Raw genomic sequence first — 23,162 nt, 5'->3', positions numbered from 1 at the left:
AATGGCAGTTAACTTTAACAATTTAAATTTTTGGTAAAATTTAATGTGGGCAGAAAATGTTACTTCAACATTTTAATTGTGAAGTATTGCTATATACTTTGTCACGTGGCTGAATAAAGCTCACGGCTTATTAACTAGTGAAGTGTTTCAGTGACTAGGGATTTTAAATATCTCATTCTTTTGAACTTCAACCATGACTGTATAATCATATTCGTTTGTTGTCCCCGAGCCTGAACGAGGTATAAACAAAAATCCCTTAGAAATGGGTAAATAACATACGAGCGTGTCTATTTTCACCAACAAAAAAAAAAAAACAAAAAAACAAAAAACTGATTTGAGTAATTATGGTTACATAAAATTTTTTGTAACTATTCAATCTTTTAAGCATTCTAATTCCCAATGGTCAGAAAGTTTTAGCCATCACTACTGAAGACATGACTACCTTTTCAAAAATTATCATTCAGGGGTGCCTGGGCGGCTCAGTTGGTTAAGCATCCGACTCTTGATTTCAGCTCAGGTAGTGATCCCAGAGTCACGGGATCAAGCCCCATGCCGGGTTCTGCGTGGAGCATGGAGCCTACTTAAGATTCTCTCTCATCTCCTCTCCCCTGCTTACACTCTCCAAAATTAAAAATTATCATTCAGTGCTATTGATTTTATATAAAAATTTTTAGGTTAGGCCTTGCCATACCAAATTTCCTTTCTGCCTTGGTTTCATAAAATAGCCTCAAAATGCAACCCTGTATTGAACTTTTTTTTAAAGTCAGATCTAAACAGTTTATATGTCCTCAAGAAAATCGGCAAACAGCTGTTTTCTATTAACTTGTAGCTCTCCAGAGAAACCTACATATTAAGGAGGTTTTGCTTAATGGTTGTCCATAGTAGGTAAAAGACCAGTAAGTAGTATGAATGGCAGACTACGACCAGACCCCACACCTCGCAACCTCAGTTCCAGAATTAGTACATCGCCACTAGAAGTACCAAGTTAATCAGTATGACTCAACATTTAAAATCGGAGTATTCTTCTCTGTTAACTAATTTTGTCATGTACGTAAATATATATATGTGAATATATATATTTTAAAAACTACTAAAACCAGATCTACTACTAGAAAAAAGTGTAATCTACTTTCGTATTAAAAGATAGAATTTCAGCTGTTAGAAAAATCAGCCGTCTTCCAAGACAAAAAAACCATGCATCTTGGAAGTTAAAAAAAAAAAAATCCAATACATGAGAAGTATTTGGATTTAACGTTAGACAATTAACTAAGACAGTCACACAACATATGCATGTCAGTCTCCTATATGGTCCTAGAGCCTGCAGTATTGTAATTTATTGTGAAACCATGTAACCAAATACTTAAATATATCCACAACATCTATACCACGGTAATGCATAGTACATAATATACTAACATCTCGAAATAAATTTCTATTACAGTTTTATGCAAATTATGGTAGAAGATTATCACCTGCCACATTTTGAAATGGCACCAACTTCATGTAACGTTCTAGATTAATGTACTAAAATCCTTACTGGTAATGATGTCTTATGCATTATCATCTGAACATTTGAAATCAAGCTGTTAATCGAATAACCACAGTATGTTATCAATTAAAATCACTGCATATTCAGATGTTAAAGCAGGAAGTTATACAGCAGGAAAAATATTTCTAATTCACAGTTTCAAAAATAAAGGGTGCAGTTTTCAAATATCTGATTGCTTAAATTGGTCGATTTAACAACTGCCTCCTTCAATACATGTAAACTATGTTTGCACAGCATTAGGAGATGTCTTTTATTTCAGAAGTTAGTTCTTACTGTTACAGGAGCACCACAAATTTGAAGGAAGAGGCTACAGTGTGAAATGAGCTCACTGAAGGATATGTTAAATAAAAATTTAACTACAATATAAGGTACTGCAAAGCTTTGCTTCCCCCCAGCACAGACCCCTTAATCAGGAAAAGTAGTCAACACTTACCAAATACAATATGTGAATTAGCGCTACAAGAGGGGGGGGAATCTAACTCAACTAAAAGAAAACACTATATTAGCTAACAAACCTGTGACAGCTTCAGAATTTTCCTAAAAATAAAATTCAAAAGCGTACACAGTATTTGTATCCTTCAATAAGGAATGCAGGGATCCAAAGGGAATGAAAGAAACATCTGGCTTTAAAAAATTCTAAATTGGAAACACACGCACACAAATGGGTAACTGAGAAAAACTGAGTACTTAAATATTCAAATTTTAAATGTGTAAGAAAATTTATAATAGAAAAAGTGGCAAACTGTTATTGTGACTTGATTTGCTGAAAACATCTGCAAATTCACACTGGCATTAAGAAAACCAAAGTTTCAAAAATTTACTCCTCTCTCTCTCTTTCTCCAGATATGTTTTCTGTGCAAAAATAAATATCTGAAAATTGCACTAATACAATAATACTATTTTAACTTTTGTTATTATGAATAATCTGCACATGCTGCTTTACAGACAATACATATTTGTAAACTTGCTCATGCAAAATTAGTGTGCACAATAGGGATACTGTTAATCCCCATACTTAAAAAAAAATGATACCTTATCTTTTTTTAAACTGCCAAACCCTCTGAAACGTAACAAATCTTACACAGATATTCTTGTCTGCCAGCTAAAAATCGATTTATGTTGCTGAAACAAAAAGTTATACGAGAAAAACATGGTTTTCGTCTTGTAAAATTTTGATTTTTTTTTAAAGAAAAATTATAAAAGAAAGAAATTCATGGTCACAAAATTTCAACATTTTAATCCTAAACATTACAGGGCAAATAGATACTGGACCCTATCTCCATAAATCCTAAATTTTAATTTCCATTTTTTAAATGTTGCCCTAACCACTAAAACATTAGTGGCTTTACAACCTCTGGAGATTGTGGAAATACATGTTTCTGAAATAAATGCTACAAAAACAACAATGGAAGAAAGCCAAACTGTCTCCATGAGAAGAGGGAAAAAAATGGAACATTTTGAAGCCTTAAATACTTCTCTTTCCATGTCTTATGTTTAACCTGTCAATTCAGTGCATCATATGGTCAAAGTGATGGTCCCCGTGTTGAACAAACATCTAACTAGTGTCCATTGATTCCAAGTTAGTAGACGATGAATCTTTTTGGATACTTTCAAAGATGGCCGCCAGCTCAGGGTTAGAACTGATCTGTGACTGGAATTCACTCATCAGTGGACTCTTCTCTGCTTCTGGAATGGTTAGCAATGCTGCTACTGCTCTCATGGCAGATCGCTTTAGTTCATCTTGCTTTTCAAACTCCTGCTTTACTGAATTTGCTTTCACCTGTAACATTGAGTAAATTTATATTATAGGTTATAAAGACAGCTCCTGAACAAAATTTAAGCATGTAGAAATTTCTGGTAAATAAAGCAAAGCCACTGTCTTATAGGTCCAAAAGATACATTATACCTAAACACAGTTGTTTTTAAACTGTTGAGCAGTAGCTCTCTTCCTTGGAGGGAACATTTTATACAAAGCCCCCTTATAAAAACAAAATTCAGAGCCCTCATGGTTGAAAACAGAATGGGACCCAGAGCCTTACCTGCTTAAGCAAGCCCTACTCTGGCCTCTAAGAAACTATTCTTCTAGCTACCCTGTTCACTCATTTTTCTTCAAACATGTCATGTACTGCCATGTACTATGTATTTCTTCTATGAAAAGTCCTGTTTCCTTCTGAATCTAAAAATAATTCTAACTTTTCAAGGTCCATTTTACATGTCATCGTGCTCATATGAAGTTTTCTAGAACTCCCACTCACCACCTCCTCTACCGGAATACACCATTTCCTCCTTTATGGTCTCAGAATTGATACTTCAACGTATGATACATATCTATAACATTAAAAGCTTTTAAGAATGGCATTTAATGGTGCTACGTTTTCTAAAACATCCACATCTAAAAGGTTAACTTTTTAAATTTTTTTTTAATGTTTGTTTTTGAGAGAAACACAGAGTGTGAGTGGGGAAGGGGCAGAGAGAGAGGAAGACACAGAATCTGAAGTAGGCTCCAGGCTCTGAGCTGTTAGCACAGAGACCAACGCGGGGCTCGAACCCACCAACCTCGAGATCATGACCTGAGCCAAAGTCGGATGCTTAACTAAGCTACCCAGGAGCCCCTAAAAGATTCACTTTTAAAGCCAACTAATACATAGAGTGCTAGCATGGTTAAATCTGGAAAACTACAGTATGGAATCAACTAGGATTCTTGAATATACCAAGTCTGGCCTAGGGTGATGTCTATCAGTGATTACCTTAGTTGTACATGTGGCACGTAACGGCTCAACAAGTCGGTCCAACCTCTGCAGCACTGCACTTGGACAAAGGGTGGAAAGTCTCACCAACATTAAAAATGTGAGCATCTATTAGAAATTAAAACAAAAAATTTAGACTTTGCATTATTTTCTAAAGACAAAATTCCAAATTCTGACAAAGCTTCTAAGAGGAAATGCATAGCATGTACCATCAAGTTTCATTTTAATGTAATCTGCCATTTGGAATCACATAAATTTGTTTCAAACTTTATTCTGAGGAATATTAATTATGAGCATTAGGCAGATCGACCTTATAATGTGGTCCTAGAGTCCAAAACTAGTAAAGTGGTTCTCAATCCTGGCTGCACATTAGCGCTGGAAAGCTTTAGAAATCTGCCAATTCCTCAACCCCTTTCCCAGAGATTTTTACTTAACCTGTCAGGATAGGGTCACAGATACAGTATTTGTTAAAAACCCTTGTGTATAACAGAATGGAAACCATTGAACAAGAAAATAACTAGGAGAAAAGCTCTGTAATAAGTTTCCACTGTCTTAGCAGATATTCCTAAAAAAATCAAAAAGACTGGTTATTCAGTCTTATATTATCCATATATTATATTATCCTTATATTATCCTTATATATAGATTATATATATAATATATAGATTATATATATAATATATAGATTATATGTATAGAATAATATATATATTCTATTATATTATCCTTATGTTATCCATATAAAGCCCAGTAACTCATAATCTTTTTTTTCTCTTACACTATAAACTACAGAATAAAACAGGAGGATCCTATTACTTCTTTTGGGGTTCTCTTCATTGAATTTGGGAGGGTCAGGTTACTACCACATAGGAAACAAGTTGGAATTCTGATAGTATGGCTGAATTACTTTTCAACTACCACTTTTGCCCTGCTTGACTAAAGGGCCTGAAGAAGAGACAATGAACGTTTTTTAAATCACCCTTTTATAGTTCATATTTAAAATGGACATGAGCAAATAAAACAAAGAGCAGCTATGCAAAGTTCCTACTCTAAAACTTTGAAGGGTATTTCTCTCTAATTTCTACAGATTGCCATGTATATGTGGAAACAGTCCTTCTGTATTATCCTTTAACAATACTTTTGATATTAAGCTTATTATACTGGAAAATAAAAATCCCCCATTCATGTAAGTAAAACAGTTATCATATAGAACAGCTCTAAAGACAGACAAAAGAATTAGCCAAGACACTAATGGAAAACTAAAAAGGAAAAAAAAAAAAAAACTCCCTTGAGAAGATTACTGTCCAATATTAAGACAGGCCAAAAAAAAAAAAAAAAAAAAAAATAGTAGTAGTAGTAGTAGTAGTAGTAGTAGTAATAATTTCACTCCTTATACTCTGAACACCAAAACCTGCCTGGACTCTTCTTTTAAGTAATGGAAAGATCTCTGGTCTATGCATTAAAGCAAGCTGGCATACAGAATTTGAGAATTTTCCATCCATAACTTAGACTTGACTTCCTCCTCCAATGAGGTTTCTGGATTTTCCCTGTAATGTTACACTGTATTACTATTACTTTTGCATATTCTAGTTTATAGTACACTTATTAAATCATGACAAGCAAATCGATTTTTCTTAATACACAAGAGTAAATTGCAAGGGTGAAAGTCACTATAGCAAAGTCTTCCTCTAAAGCAATTTATAAACAGGCACAAATATCTTACCTTAATATCATAATGGTCCTTCAAACCATCTTCAACATGATTTAGAAATTCAAAGATATCTAGTCTATCAAGACAACTGTCTAAAAGTGTGTACATACACTCAAAAGCTGCCTTTCTAATATCCAGTCCATCATCAACTGTATGCTTAAATGGACCCATTTCTACCTGTTGAAACAAAAAAGAAGGTGTGGATATACTTAAAAGTAAAGGACAAGCTTAGATAAACAGTAATGTAACTAACTTACCTCTCTTATAAGCTCCTTTCTAACTTTTGTTTCATTATAAAGATGTGGCAGAACAGTATCTAGAAGATCCCTTATTAATGACGGTTTATTATGTGCTGCTGAATTGAATGTGACCAAGGCTACTCTTCTTACATTCAAATCTGGGTCTTCCAATGTTTTTAGGAAATCACCTGAAAATTTTAAGAGAAACATCATATAGTCATGGTAGGGTTAAAATACAATATACATTATATATTTTTTCTAAATGGCTAAGTTTATGTTGATATTATTTCTTCCATGCAGGTGACAGAAGGACATGATAAGTGGAATACAGAACTTCTTTTGGCAACAGGTAATCAATTAAACCCACTCACATTCAGACATGATAACCGATTCTTAGCACCATTATATAATGCAGAGGGTATGGAATGAGTGAGTCCCAAAAGTTCTTCAATTACGTTTACAGATACTTAATTTAAAAAAAAGGTAGGTTGCACAGAGAAGTGACGGAACCAGCAGCTATAAAAATATTGCTAATGGTGCACTCAAGAGTTCAAAATTAGTATTTTCACTAAAAGCAACAAAAACAGAAAAAACTGAGTTCAAATAAAATAATTAGCCTGAGACAGATCCACTGCTTGATAAACTGAACACTATTAACAAGTACACAATTTATCGGATGATAAGGAGACATGCGCCTTCAAAATACTTTTATTTCTATCTTTAATGCCGAATGTATGAATTGGTAAGAGGTTAAGAATACAGAAGGAGGAACCTGAAACTCAACACAGAACAAAAAGTAGAAACTGCAAACGTGGGGAAGAAATTATAGTGCAAAGATGTTTGGAGTCACACAGAGGGGGATCCAAACCACTTCATTTGCCAATTTTATGACTTTTGGCAAGGTACGTTAGGCAAGAGCCTCAGTTTCTCAGCTTATAAAATGAGAATTCCAAACCTTTTAAGACTACATGAGTAGAATAAGCTGCATGTACACTGTTGAACAGTCTGGGACATACCTGGTATTCTTATGGAGCTACCAATCTTCATTATGCAGTCTCAACCCTACAATCAGCAATCTTTTGGAATACATGGGGAAAAAGAGCAGTGCCAACACTTGACTGTATCACAACAGCAATTTGAAAAAATGGAAAGGAAGTAATACTTCAGACACCATACACTGGGGGGCAAACTCAAGGCTGACCCCCCAGGAAACTTCTGATTACAAAAAAGTTCAGGAGATACCTTGGATTCAAAAAGAATTCAAATACACCAGACTAAATCTCCTCATCCCTCTCTTTGCTTAGAATTACTAAGACAGTAAATGAGAATAATACTTTATTCTAATTATCTGCTTTCAGAAAAGCATCTAAAATATTGCTATTATTATGGACAAATGATGACATGGACTAGGATCAAAGATCCCCAAATCTTCAGTTTAAAAATTATAATTTCTAAAAAGCTTCCTAGGTGGTTCTGATGTTCATATTAGTCACAAATAATACTAAACTAGATCATAATTCAAGGAGAATGACAATCATCTGCTCAAATAACTACACAAACGATACACAATAGTTGACTTGTCAAGTTGGAAATATGTCTCTAGAGATGTGGCACAGGATTCTTTGTCCTATCTTGTACAACACAAAAAATGTCAACAAATATATCAAAGCAAAAAACAGGTGAGGAGAACAAAGGCAAGAATCTTCCAATACAGACCTTCTTTAAATTATTTCTAGGTCCCAGCGACAGCATCCATTTATCCCTGCATCCCTCTTATTAACTGGTAATCCATTTCTTAACTGAAAATCCATTTTCATTTTTATTTAATCCAAGTTAGTTAACATGTAGTGTAATCATGGTTTCAGGAGTAGAATTTAGTGATTCATCACTTACATATAACACCCAATGCTCATCCCAACAAGTGCCCTCCATCATGCCCATCACTCAGCCTATCTCCCCACCCAGTACCCCTCCAGCAACCCTCAGTTTGTTCTCTATATTTAAGAATCTCTTATGATTTGCCTCCCTGTTTTAACCTTATTTTTCCTTCCCTTCCCTATGTTCGTTTTCTTAAATTCCACATGAGTGAAATCATGATATTCATCTTGCTCTCTTAGCGTAATACATTCTAGTTCCATCCATGTTGTTACAAATGACAAGATTTCCTTCTTTTTGATCACCAGGTAATCCACTGTAATTCTTTTAAATTGTGTTTTTTCCCTTTGTTGGCCTACTGCACAATGGCACGAAACTACAAAGCTTCTTTGCCATATCCCTCTATTCTCTCTGCTGTTATTGTCATTGCTCTGTTTCCAAGAAAACACCAAACTAAACTCTAAAGGTTTTTAGTTTTACCAACTCTAAGAAAATTGATGATGAAATCAACACAAGAAATTATAAAATCATTACTAATAATCCTAGAAGCTAATTCTTGACGTCACAGAAAAAGAGACAGCCCTAGTCTTTCTTGGCTATCTTAGTTCTACCCGACTCAGTTTTTTATTCTTCCACTGTTTTCACCTTACATATGAAGTCTTCACAGATCTCCCTAGGAGCTGGAGGGTTTACAAGTAATAACAGAAAACCGGGGCTCCCACAGATAAAGCAAGAACCAAATATGTAGTTGACTCTGAAGGACATCCTAGTGTTATTTACCAATTTCAGTGATTTGCAAAATTATCTGGTAACAACTGCAAACTGAGGGTTGATAGATAATCACACATTATCAATTATCTTTTTAATGAAATAATTACCAGACCCTTAAAAGCATTTTAGTTCCTTGGTAATATTTTTGGCTACTGAAATTATTAATCAGTATGTTCATCTTTGTTTCCACTTACCTATGCAGTTCTTTAACAATGGATCAATAGGTTGCGGATGATCAGAAATAGTAAACTTCACAGCTGTAACCACAGAGCTTCGGGCATACGATGAGCCTAATTAAAAATAAATTTTAAGTCTACTGGTATGTAAATTCACTAAAATCCACGGGCATCTGTATCATTTTCAAACCACTTTCAACTAACACCAGTGTCTTCAATTCCTTAAAATTCTCTTTGGTCCAGAGGGGTGACACTTACTGTTCTCAGGGAAGCAAAGTTTTACTCGTAAACTATAATCCCATTAGGTTTCAAAAGAAATAATGTCTTCTGGGAAGGAGAAGGGCTGGAAGAACAGCAGTGGGGGATCTAAGCCCTCACAAAAGGGAAGTGTTTAAACCCACAATTTCTTAAAAAAGCAGTTTCTAAAAAAAGCAATGGCTATTATTATCCCCTATTTGGTCGAAAGGAGTTGACACTGGTAATCTGAAAACAAAACTCTCCTAGGTTCTTTCCTTTGAACTAAATTCATTAATTTTAGTATTATAATTAGTAGTACCAAGCTCCTTAGGAGACATTAATTCAACAAACATCTGTCTTTTCCACAATTTTAAGATTAAAAAGTAGCACTGAAATATAATGAACCTGGAAATTAGAACAGATTCATGTAACCGTTATCTTATTATTCTATCTTTTTAAACAACAAAATGTCACTTGAATATGGCAACAGGTTCTACATATAACACAAGATTGTTTTAGCCTCTGCATTAGGCATCTTTCAAGGTTACCAACTGCTAATAAAATTTTAAGTAAGAAAATCTAGGTACCCACCTGATATCAAATACCCCTTAAGCCGTGGAAGGAGAGTTTCTGGATCAATTAGAGTGAGTTTCCCTAGACATTCAGCAACAACATTTCTGGTTCCTTCTTCTGCACACTCACAGTGCTTTAGCAATAAGGCCCAGATATTTTCAACATATGGTTTAAGGCCCACCACTGATGCAGAGCTAATAATTTCCTTCAAGGAATGAAGCAGAAGATACTGCCTTTTGGGTTGACTGGTTATTTCTTGTAAGACAAATGGCAGATACTCAGGAAGGTTGCCCACGCTAATGCTGCCTAGTGCATAGGAGGCTGCTGATTTAACTTCTTCACTAGGAGATGAAAAGGCTTCTAATATTACAGATTTTAGTTCCAGCTGCCCACTTAAGTCAATATGATGCCCAACTTCTCCAAGAGAAAGCAGAGCTAAGAGACGAATGGAATCTGTAGACCTTGAGTTCTTAACATCTTGAATAAATTGACCTACTACGGCTGGTCCTTCTTTAGGGCATGCTCGAGTAAGGGCAGCTACACATTTGGCGATAGAATAGTAAGACTGCTTGTGAGTAAGAGCTGTGCTCTGAGAATAAACTGGACCAGTCAGCATGCGCAACAAATCCATGTAGCCTAGATTATTTGTTCCAGTGACAACCAGAGCTTGGAAAAAGTCTAGCATGGCGCTAAGAGCTCCCCCCTGCAATAAAGGTGATCTCACAAGTCCAATAAGTTCATTGAGAATGGATCCACTTATTTTTGAAAGGGAGGAGGGATACACTTTCGCCAGTGTGGTAAGAAAACTGATAGCCATCTGTGAAACATGCATATCGCTTTCGCTGATAAGAGGTGGGAGCTCATCTAGAACTGCATCTATCATGGCAGCTGTCAAGCTGTCACTATAGTTTTTAATTAGAATATCTAGAGCAGAAAGGGTACCCAGTTTCAAAGCTCTCTGGTTTTTCCTGAGAAATGAAGCAAGGATAGGAACCCCTTCTCCCAGGACAGGCCTCAAATCTATCTTCAAAGGCGACCCAGCAATCAGTGTCAACGCCTTCACTGTGGTTAACCGGGTAATTTCATTCTTTAGTCTCTCCAAGAAAATCTGAAGCGTATTAGGCAAATCAGAACCCAAATTGTCTCCAAGGTTGCAAATAATTTGCCCCATACAAGAAATAGCCCTTTCTTTGACTTCCTGATCAATGTCGGCTGCTTTTAACCTCTTAATGGTGCAGGTAAATAGATCTTTGATATAAGGAGTTGCATCAAACGAGGAAGGCTGATCTAAAGGACGAATTACTTTGACAAGCTGTTGGGTAACAAGAAGCGCTTCAGATGTAATCTTGTAAAATGGGTCTCCGACACAAGCCACCACTGGAGGGACCAAAGCCTGAACGTGAGGATGGAAGACTTGAGGAGAGTGGTTACAGAGGATTACATACAGACACGACAGAGCATCAATCTTCAAATTTGATGAACTTGATTTATCATTCAGTGAGAAAATGATTCCTAAAAAGCCAACAAAAAAAAAGTCCAATAATTCTTAGTTTCATGAAAGAAAAAAATTAAAACCTAATCCCTAAAATATTACTAAAGTTTCCACTTCGTCATACTATCTCTAAAGTAGTAGAGACTCCACAATCTACAATAAATAGGACAGCCAAGAAAGTTAGAGTAAGGTTTTAAACTTTGTACTTGAAAGTTTCTAACTTGAGTTCAAGATAGTTGTACGTGCAAATTAAGTTGTCACAAATTACGCTTTTGAAGCAAACAACGATTTAAGCTTATCGAAGACTTAATAATAGTCTGTGATAAGTCCCCAAAGTGATTTATCTTTCATACCTGGTACAAGTACAGGAATGTGTTGCGTTAGGGCTCCAGGTAGTACATTTACCAGTTCAGTTAACATGTTAAAACAACACTGCCGGGTCTTGACACTTTTTTCTTTCATCTGTTTGTGCAGAGCTTTAACAATGTTGGGAACCTGGAATTATCACACACTCATTAGCTATTGGTATTTCCTCAGTACACTTACCACAAATTATAGGGGACAGGGAGAATGAACAGTTTATCTTTTTTTGTCAAATTCCTAATTCCGCTATCTACTAACAAGATTGTCTGATGCAGCTTTTGTTGTACCCACTACATTTGTTTTCTTTGAACTGTATTTGCTTTATACTGATAACAGAGAAAAGCTAGCATTAGCTCTCTAACAGAGCAACAAGTCTTCCTTAATTAATTTTTGATTCTGAAATACATAAGACTAAGTAGAAATCTAACCAAATAGTAAATTTTCAACCAAAATTTTAGCAACATAATTTATAAATGGCTTTTTGAACAAAAATAGCACAGATATGCATTAAACGAAAAGGGACAAATTATGGAAAATAAACCATTAAACAGGTCTTTATTTTTGCTTTTAGTTTGCTCTCACAATGAAATAAGACCTCACTTCAAAATATAGCTACATGCAGCAAGTTTATGATTCAAAGACATCTGCTTCTAAACTTTCTAACGTTTTGTTAGCTGGTAAAACATACATAGGGTATTTGGGTGGGAGGATACATACAGACACATACCATGTTGAAGAGTGACCTGAGGGCTAGAGACAAAAGACAACAACCTGATTTGTCAAACCATCAGAATGTCCCATGATTTTACCTGACTTCTATACATTTATTTAATGGCTTGTGTCCTCCATACACTTTATCTCGTTTCCTTCTACAGTGCATTCTTCAATGTTCACCTTTAAGTTCACCAGGAATTTTCTGTTAATTTGTACTACTTGAAGCAAGAGACATACGGTATGTACATCTCCCATAGTTTCGTTGTTCAGTCCCTCTCAACATCTGTTTTGTAATTTATAAAAATGCACCAATGTGTACACCATTGGGCTGCTGTAGGGATTAAATACAAGATAGGAAAATGCCTAGCGTGCACCAAACATTCAATAGGAGCTATCTAGCTCTGATCTTTAGAATCTTAGAGATGTCCTAAAGTGAAAAATATCAATGCCAGCTCTTAGTAATAAAAATCCGTAAGTATACTTACTATGTACTAGGCACTACACTAAATGTTTACATAGATCATCTCATCTCTTACTTCCCTGGGTAGACAATTCTAAGTAAACCATTACTACGCGTGAGAAAAGTGAGGTTTAAAAAAATAACTACCTTGTCCAGGATCATGCAGCTAAATTAGAGCTGTGGAGTCACACTACTTGTGTTCATACTTTGCTTCACTCCTAAGATTCCTCTGTTAACATCAGAGATAATTTTACTGAATCTTAAAATTATTTTAATATTGCTTATCTAATAAATCAAGAATACCTCCATCAGAATAAACTATAAGTGACACAGCATGAATGAGTATACATAAACTCCTATAGAAGTATATCCCAGAACTCTGCTTCGCTGAAGATGTCCTGAGACTCACATTTCCATATAAAAACCCAATTTTACAAGATCATATTTATGAACATGACTTTCAATCGTACTTTTATTTATTTTTTTAATTTTTTTTTTTTAACGTTTATTTATTTTTGAGACAGAGAGAGACAGAGGATGAACGGGGGAGGGTCAGAGAGAGGGAGACACAGAATCCGAAACAGGCTCCAGGCTCTGAGCTGTCAGCACAGAGCCTGACGCGGGGCTCGAACTCACGGACCACGAGATCATGACCTGAGCCGAAGTCGGCTGCTTAACCGATTGAGCCACCCAGGCGCCCCTCAATCATAATTTTAAACTGACCTGACTCTGAAGCATTGTCAGAGGTGTTTCTCCCTGCTCCATAGCATCAGGGTCACACAGCCAACTTTGTACAGGACGAGTTTGCTTCAAAAGAGAAAGGTATGCATGAAAAACGTCTGCCTTTACATTCTCTTCACGCTCTTTAAATCTCGATATCAGTGCAGGAGAGACAGTCTTGTAGAATTCTGGAAGCATTTCATGCCTTGTGCTAACTACAGCATCCAAGCACTTAGCAGCCGCACGTCTCACTTTCCAGCTCATGTCGTCATCATCGCTGTATTCGTCGTCACTCCCTAGAGAGAAGTTTTAATGTTAACAGGTAAGAAAAGTTTATCATTGAATACAGAAAGTGAATCGATATTCAAACTAAGACAGTTTTAAAACTTTTCACTTAAGTACAGCAAGTGTTAAAAGTGCAAGTACTTAAACAGATAGAAATTATACCAAGTTACATATAAATTAACCTCTAAAGAAAATAATCGTAATTGTTTTTAACTCGTTAATCATCTTCTCACTTATGGGTAATGAGCAGCTTAAATCATTTAAAATCATTTTTAAATTATTAACACATGAAACTTCTTTCCAAAATAAATACTTGTAAAACATAAATCTCTCATCCCAACCTTTTAAACAGTATGTTTACTTACTTGACTCTATAGGAAAAGCAATCAATCGATCACAGAAGGCGTTAATAAAATAAACCAGCAAATATGATTTGTGACTATAGATGATATATTAAAAAGCATGGTTACAATCCTAGGACATGCTGTAGACTAATTTTCTGGGGAGAAAAAGAATCCTGACTGACATCAGCTTTCTTCGGGATTACAAGGGTTTTCATTACATTTAATGATGGGCTCTTAGGAAAAAATATGTGTATTTCCAACCTTTCAACGTATTCTCGTGACAGTTTAAAAACACAATACTTCCTCAATTACAAGAAAATCCTTCTAACAACAAAGCACCATCTTCTCCAAATTCCTGTTAAACCTTAAAACAATAAGCATTCCAAGTATAAGCATTATCAACTCCACCTCACTTATGTATGCTTCATTACATACAAAATCTCTGAAAATTATTTCCTTCCAACACTATCAGATTGAATCAGTTGGGCAACATAAAGTCAGGAGGATGGCAAAAATGCCAGCAGTTCTTAGAACAGTCTAAAATTAACAATAATTTTGTTATTAGATAAGATTATAGCCCTGACACGCTGATTCCTCAGTGGGGGGAAAAGATGTCATCTCTTCACTGGCTTATATTCCAATTAGCTTAGTGACAGCTAAATGTGGCCAGCTATGCCTTACAAAATCCTAGGATTATATTAAAGTTTTGTTTACTTAATTTCATTTTGGCACATTATAGGAAAACCTAACCACATACTACTAAACCCAAGGCATATGACTTATTTGCAAATACATATTTGAAAATTAAAAGGTACTATATCAAAATAGATTATTTAAAAGCAAACAAATAAAGTTTTCCCCATGGCAACCCATGTGAATTATTTTGTAGAAATATACTTTATTGGAAAAAAAGGGTTATTAAAACATTAAATATCCTAATCACTGAAATTATGGTGCTTTTATGTTACAATAACACTATGGTGCAAAGACAGTCATTAGGTATAACCCATGAAAACTGATGTAACAGCTAAAGGACTTGGTTAGTTATTCAACATAAGTACCTGGCACACTAAAAACCAACAATCAAAACTTGGAAGATATTGCCACTGCTTTTTTCAAAAGATATTCTATTATAATCCCTTCATTAATACAACACATTTACTGAGTGCCTACTGTGTGTCAAGCACTACCCTAGGCACTGGGATAAAGCAGTCAACAGAGAAACTAAAACTCTGTCTTCATGAAACTTACATCCTAGATGTGGAAAATAATTACAATATGTCAAAAGGGATTAAATGCAATGAAAATAAAAACACTGAGAAGGAATAAATAAAGAAGAAAGCCCGGAGATGAGAGACTGAATGAGGGGGGTATACAAGAAAAAGTAATTATGTATAACGTCAAAGTTTTTGGCCTGAGAGACTAAGATGAGATGGAAAAGGCTAAAGAATAAACTGGTTAGGCAGGAGATAGGGGAAAAGTGGGGAGAAGATATTTTATACCTAAGCAGTGAATCAATTAAGCAGATGTATACATGAACTTAAAAGTCACAGGAAAGATCTGGAATAAAGAAAAATTTGGGTTTTCAGCATAATGATATTAAATGACATTTAAGGATATTAAACCTAGGAGACTAGGTAAAATTAACAAGAATATGAGTTCACAGAGAAGTCTAAGCCCTGGAATACTCTGAAGTTTAGTGGTCAGGATTATGAAGAGCAACCAGCACAGAGACTGAAAAGGGATAATCACAAAAACAGGACTATACCCAGGAGAGTGTGGTACCCTGGAAGTTCAAGAAACACTGCCGAACTTAGTAATAGGCAAACATTTGAGATCACTGGCGATCCTGTCCATCACTGAAGACTAGATTTAAGAGAGAAGAAAAAAGGAATTGGAGAGCATTCTTTTCAGTTCGGTTGTAAGAGACACTGGGCATTAGCTGCCAGTGTAATATTGGGTTAAGGGAGATTTTTTTTTATAGTTGCTTGTTGTTTTAAGACAAATGAAATTATAGACTTAAGAGGACATAAATTCAAAAATCAAAAGTATGAAAACTATCATGAAATCCACCAACCCATATACCACATAACTTACCTATTTAATTATCTCCACTATGATTCTTTTAATACTAGCAGAAACAACACAAACATCTATGTTCCTAAAAGTGCTATCCCTTTCCAGAGTACAAATCACAGCATGAGGACATCAATCTTAGGAGCCTGAGAAATGTCTAGATTATTTATGAAAGTTAAATGGAGCCTCAAACAATATTTAGGATTTTTCATGAAAGTATGTATACAACCAGCCAAACAACTGAATATGTATATCTACATCACAGTTTAAAATAACCTTCATTTCCCTCCTTACAAAATCTTTGTAGAAATTTGAATAAAGAAAAATAAAAACCAAACAAAACACACACACACACACACAACACAAATATCGTTTATATTGCTAGCTAAGGGAAAAATACTAACATCTTTTTTTTCTGTATATTAAAAAAAAAAACAAACTGGGACATAACTTTGTCCCACTTTTTTACAAAGCTTATTAATAAGTGCCTTAATATTTTTCTAGAACAGGACTCTGAAAATGTTGTACAGCAGTTTAATACATAGATACCCCATAATTTATTTAATCAACTTGCTATTGTTGAATACTGAGGTCATTTCCACTTTCACTATTATAAATAAATGGTACGATTTGGGGTTAAGAATCCTCTCCATCTATAACACTGGCTCTTTGATGAAAATTTAACACATTGCTTCTATATAATTTGAAATACCTTGGTCGTCATCATCACCACCGTCTGCATCCATGGCATTTTCATCTTCATCTTCATCATCATAATTATAATTTGGATCATAGGTAAGATATTTAAGACAAATATTTATAATGGTAGAAACATGAGGATATACTTCCTTAGGACATCTGAAGAAAAAAATAAAAGCTGCCTTGAATAACTATTTTTCCCCTTCATGTAATATCTGACACAGTTTGCTTTATTACCAGATTTCTTTCTTCCCTTTAACATAGCACAGGAAAAGTGGTTCCTAGCCTTTTCAATAGCAATGACTCGACATATTTTAAAATATTTACTTTTCAAATTACACTTAATTTTAAGATGAACTTTCCCCCTCACATTTTCACATCTCTGAAATCAGGATGATTCTTACAATAAATGATATACTGTGGTTAATTTAGGGTGGAATAGAAATCTGTATATTTATGTCTATCTTCTGAACATATGACTAGAAGACCAAGCCCAAGTGAACATGCTCTTCAGCAACTAGGACTGTTTGTAAAAATGCCAGGGCACACTCTTCTAGGCTAGGTCTTCTAGCTATATGCTATATGTTCTAGCTCTGGCTATATGTTCTGAGATAGAACATAGAAATGCCCCACAATAAAGGAATAATTAAAAGAACAGAAACAAATCCCACAATTTCTGATTTTAAAAATTTGGTATGGGGGCGCCTGGGTGGCCCAGTTGGTTAAGCGTCCGACTTCGGTTCAGGTCATGATCTCACGGTTGATGAGTTCGAGCCCCGCGTCGGGCTCTGTGCAGACAGCTCGGACCCTGGTGCTTGCTTCGAATTCTGTGTCTCCCTCTCTCTCTCTGCCCCTCCCCTACCCATGCTCTGTCTCTCAAAAATAAACATAATAAAAAATATTTGGTATGACCATGAAGCTGCTTCTCAAAACCATGAGTGGGACAAAGGATTATTGCAGATAACAAGTGAAGTCTCAAGACACTGTGCTACCAAACTTAATTCTCACCAAAGGCACAAAAAAAAAAAAAAAAAAAAAAATCTGCTACTTAGCCAGTATGGCCTTCTAGCACATAAATGCAGATTTTATTATTAGAACCAAGGTTTCCAAATTGAGATCCACTGTCCTAGCAAAATGGAGGTGATAAACCTCAACAATTGCTGAAAAGATATAAAATTCACTATTGATTTTTGGCCAGATAATTAATTTACCCTAATGCCCTTTAGGATAGTAACCACATTATCAAATTACACTAACAGACAACGATAAATGACTTTCTAAGTTCAAGTCCTAAGAATGAAATGGAAACATTTCAAAATAAAGACTGTATTCTGAAATATAAGATGATATCCACTTCAAATACTATATGATCAGCTTAATAATTTAATCAAGATACATCTGAAATCCAAAACTCAAATCCTGACTGTCAAAACAATCCATTTCTCCACACCCACCTAACCTAGAGCTTAATTATTACTCTAAGGGAACATTTTTATTTGAAAAATAGAGATCTTAAGACTTACCTTCTCACAAATGACTCAAAGGCTTGAATGCAATACTCTCTTAGTTCATCGTCATCTACATTACAAAATTTTACCACCAAAGGAATTATCTTCTCAAGGTATTCACCTAAGAAAAGCATATTGGTTCTTAAAAATATTCATTTTTTTCTTTAAAGAAAATTTTAAAGTATTTAAATATTTCTTACCTATTCTATGACCAGCTTGCCTACTAATTGCAGCAATACATTGTATGTAGGTCCTTGTTGTTGACATGGAATCATTTTTGGACAATTCTGACAAAAGATGTTCAATAAGATCTACAAAAACTATATTTCCACAGCTCATAACCAGATGGCCAAGAGCAATAATGGTTCTTTTCCTCACTGCAAGTCTAGGGCTGGTCAACTGGGGGAGCAGACAGGTCAGAATTGAAGGATGGAAATTAACAAGAAGTCCTCCTTGCCTTAAAATAAAAAAGAAAACAATAAATAAATTCAAGATGTTTGAGCACTACTTAAATATCTGGCCTCTGACCCCAATGTAGTCAAAGAGTAAAAATGTTAGAAGGCATTAATTCATATTCAGAATTAAAGTAAAACTAAATTCTTACTCTCTCTACCAACCCAACTAAAAAGTTAAGTAAATACAGTTTTGAAATTTGTATCCCAAAATTCCCTTCTGGAATCTAGAACTGTATCCCTATCCAACCAACAAGCTTGAGAATACATGAAAAAACCAATGGTCTTGTCCCTTTCTCCCCCTCCCAGATTTCTAATTGTTTTCTCTATTAATAGCTTTTTCTCTATTATAGCTTTTTGGGAGTTCACAACACTCAAAATCTCAGCATCTCTTGACTATCCCTGCTGCCTTCCTCAACACATCTATATACAAAGTTGCATTGATCTTGTTGATTCAACCCTCTCTTCTAAATCATTTCACATGGGCAGTTCAAGGAGTCAATAGCAGTTAAGCATCTATGTGCCAGAACACTGCAACTGATCCAGTCACAGGACAAGAAGTCTAACTGAATAGTTCCTACTTAACCAAATTAAGTATAAATCCCTCACCCTCTTCAACATAACCACAACCTATGAAAATGATTTCCTACTACTCTTCTATTCATTTCATATATGATGGAAAACAAGAATACAATGTTTCCCAACTCCAAGATTACTTAATGCTAATATATTCTAAGCCTGGGCACATACACCAGTGTCCTATCCATTCTTCAAAATTAAATTCAAATGCCAATCTTTCTTGGAATCTTGGAATCGTCCATTTTAAACCCCAAAATACACTTAATAGTTTCAGTATTTAGTCTCATTCAATCTTACATTGTAGTCATTTTTGTCCTTATCTCCTATAGTACCATATAAGCTCTTGTGTGTGCCAGGATGACTGCTCTTACCTTTCACTATAAGTATGTACCAGACGAAGGCATTTGATTATTTTCAAGTTGCAGTGGATCAGGCAAAAACAATATACAATGAAGACATAATGATTTGGAGAATTAGGGACAAAATGAAATTGACAGGTCTTTTAAGGTATATTCCCCCTAACAGTTGCTTAGATCTTCCTATCTTCCCAAGTTTGACCTCCAGATGAAAGCAAACACGGAACAAATGTACAAAGTCAAGCTCCCTCCTCCCAAAACATGCAGTATAATCATGGGTGCTAAAATGTATACCAGCATTATTTTAACTGGAAAATTTGTTACTTCTACCCACACAACTCTTATCTAAATAGATCATTATATTCAAAATATAAGAGTAAAAAACTATAAAAACTGTGATGAAACATTCAAATGACAAATTTAATTACTTTTCAAAACTACAAAAAATGCTTGCTATGCAGTATTACATGATAAATAATTAGCTTATTTCTCCTCTTACCCCTAACCACATATCTATAAAACAGCCACAATTTAAATATGAACAATTAAAAGATAACAATATTAAAAATAAACAAACATGAACAATTTTAGGCCAAATTTTATTTTTATCAAAAGGCGTTTTAATAAATGCACAGTTTTTGTATTACAAGTAATATAAATCACAGGCATGTTTACCTGCTCAACATATCAGCCATAATATCCAAAGCTTCTAGCTGAACAGACACATCTTCCTGCTTTGCTATTGCACTGGTAAGACGTCCAGTAATCTTTTTACATACATTAGCAGCTAATGCAGAGCCTGCATAAATAATAAACCAATTATAATTTCAAGGCAAGTAAGTATGTTGATTCCACCTTGTATTTATGGTGGTTACCAGATATTCAACAACTCAAAACTTGATTATAATCAAGACTGACTCAAGAGATTCATGTCAGAAAAATATGTATTCCAAAACAGATTGTTTTCCAATAAAATAATTTATTAGACATAAACAAGAATAAGAGATAATAACTGCAGAAGGAGTACACGACAATGGCAAAACAATACCAATTCAACAGACTCTCCTGGACAACTACTTCTATATACAGAAATGACTCGCCTGTGGAGCCAGTAATGGCTATAGTGTTTGCACCTCTAGACTGGAAAGCAGAAATGATTATTCTTCTACTTGAATACTCTTATTACTAGTAACCTAGATATTTTAAAATTTCTGTGAACTAAAAACCAAATATATTCTAATCTCCAATACCTAACATGGTCTCTTAAAAAAAAAAGAGAGAGAGAGAGAGCTGTAACCTAAAATAAGATCCTTCGTACTCCAATCCAAAGATCCCAAAACTTCATTATGAAGTAGAAATGCTGTTCCAAAGAACTCATAAATCAAGGTTATTACTATTCTGAAGTAGATTCGTATTGTTACTGGCAAGTGGAAGAAAAAAAGGAACAAGAAATAATCTAAATGGTTAGAATTCTTGTTAGAACCAGAAACCAACTAAAACATGTTTCAATGAGAGAAAAGAACTAAGGATGATTATCAGTGTTAACTAATACAAGAGATATTTTATTGACATAATTAATCAATGTAATAATATAAGAGATATTTTATTGAAATAATTAATAAGAGTAAGGACAAACTGGTAAGATACAGTAGAAAAAGCATCAGCTTTGGATTAAAAGATAATGGAGGATTTGAATCTTTACCCAAACAGGTAATCGAAACTTTGGGTGAATTAACCTAGTCTTTCTTTCAGTTCCCTCAACAATACACTGGAAATATTAAGACCTCCCATATGGCTGATCTTTAGACTAACTGAAATAATACACGTGAATCATCTAGCATGGTAGCTAGTAGAGCAGATGATTAATAAATACTTGTTAAGTAAAGGAGTAAAACCTACACACTTAGACTACATTACCACCAGTCTCCATCTTTCCATGAAATAGGGAGGTAATAATTTCTCCCCATCTGTGAATCAGACCATCAAAAACCTTAGCCTGCTGATTTTAGCTGATAGCTTAGTAGTCAAAACCAATTCTAAAATCTGCATTACCTAAATATTTGTGCCAGAGACCAAAATCTAATTAATAGACAAATTCATTAATTGTAGTTTTAAATTACCAAGGTAGCTGTAGATTCAGCCTTAAAGATACTAGTAAACTCAACTCTTTCACAGCTGTTTTAATGGTGTTAAGTATTACACATCATAAATCTTGATACAAAGCAAAATTAATACTGAAAATAGAGAACTAATCAGAAATAACTCAAAATTTTGGTTATCTTTTCCCTCATTGCATAGGTTGGCATTAACTCTATTCTGTAGTTATGGTACATACAACAATATAAAATCTTGGTATTCCTACAAGATACTTAAATTCAATCAAAAGATATTCATTTAAAACTGAAAATTGAATTTATTTTTAAGCAAAAATAGGACTCCAGGCTTTTTTTTTTCCCTTGATTGTTCAATGGGATCTTTACAAAGACCTTTTGACAGGCACTGCTCTCCCTCCCTGACCAGGAGAAAAAAAAGGTGGAGGGCAAAAACCTCCAAGTAAAAAGGAACTAGGAAGAAAATGGTGCTCTTGCTTACCACTGGAAGCTGGAGGAAGTTCTCCAATTACTGTTTTAAGGCCAATACTTGAAATATCTCGAAGTTGTTCTTTATCAGAAAGCATGTTAGTGCAGAGGGTATCTACAATTGTCTCTACTTGGTATTCTTTCACTTTACTCACTAAGGGGCCAAGACTGTAATATAAAATAGAAAATAAAGTTTTTAATTTACATTAAATACAAAAACAGAAAAATAGACAAGTAAAAGAATTTCTTCTGCCTAGCAACTACCGGCACAAAGCAAATACACTATGCCTGAATCACAGATAGTATATGAATAAGGGTTTAAAACAAATTTGATTGATGGGTTTCCCACATCTCCCCACTGATTTCTACCATGGTATCATGAAACAAGATGCTTACCACCCCCCCAACCCTTCAAATACACAACACATTTTTTTAGTAATAAAAAGGCTAATTAGGAGTCTGCTCCTAACAGGGATTCTACGGTTTAAATGAAATAGCAATGCCATCCAATATTTCACTTTGCCAATTTTCTTCCTCCTAATCATCACCAACTCTATCTTGTGAACCAAAAAAATTTACATCCCTCTTATTTTGTTTAAATTTTTAAAGCACTAAATAATCTGCTGCAAAAAGTTAGTACTACTCTGTCTTCCCAAA

At 34.7% G+C, this 23,162-nt stretch overlaps 1 protein-coding gene across 1 annotated transcript in view; it reads right to left on the bottom strand.

The window, feature by feature from the left end:
* Positions 1-1,287: 1,287 nt before the first annotated feature.
* Positions 1,288-23,162, bottom strand: part of CAND1 (cullin associated and neddylation dissociated 1) — a 43,141-nt gene continuing 21,266 nt past the window's right edge. Inside the window, exons 3-15 of the mRNA XM_042992706.1 lie at positions 22,519-22,673; positions 20,602-20,725; positions 18,740-18,996; positions 18,555-18,660; positions 17,045-17,190; positions 13,631-13,923; positions 11,724-11,865; positions 9,897-11,390; positions 9,087-9,182; positions 6,265-6,434; positions 6,020-6,184; positions 4,297-4,404; positions 1,288-3,329 (exon numbers count right to left, since the gene is read on the bottom strand). Coding sequence (XP_042848640.1) covers positions 3,105-3,329; positions 4,297-4,404; positions 6,020-6,184; positions 6,265-6,434; positions 9,087-9,182; positions 9,897-11,390; positions 11,724-11,865; positions 13,631-13,923; positions 17,045-17,190; positions 18,555-18,660; positions 18,740-18,996; positions 20,602-20,725; positions 22,519-22,673 — 3,481 coding nt within the window. The 3' untranslated portion in view covers positions 1,288-3,104. The remainder of the gene's footprint in view (positions 3,330-4,296; positions 4,405-6,019; positions 6,185-6,264; positions 6,435-9,086; positions 9,183-9,896; positions 11,391-11,723; positions 11,866-13,630; positions 13,924-17,044; positions 17,191-18,554; positions 18,661-18,739; positions 18,997-20,601; positions 20,726-22,518; positions 22,674-23,162) is intronic.

This window comes from Panthera tigris, chromosome B4, assembly GCF_018350195.1.
Source record: "Panthera tigris isolate Pti1 chromosome B4, P.tigris_Pti1_mat1.1, whole genome shotgun sequence".
Classification (NCBI taxonomy): domain Eukaryota; kingdom Metazoa; phylum Chordata; class Mammalia; order Carnivora; family Felidae; genus Panthera; species Panthera tigris.
The sequence above is the reverse complement of the archived record's forward strand: the minus strand, read 5'-3'. Positions and strand labels throughout refer to the sequence as shown.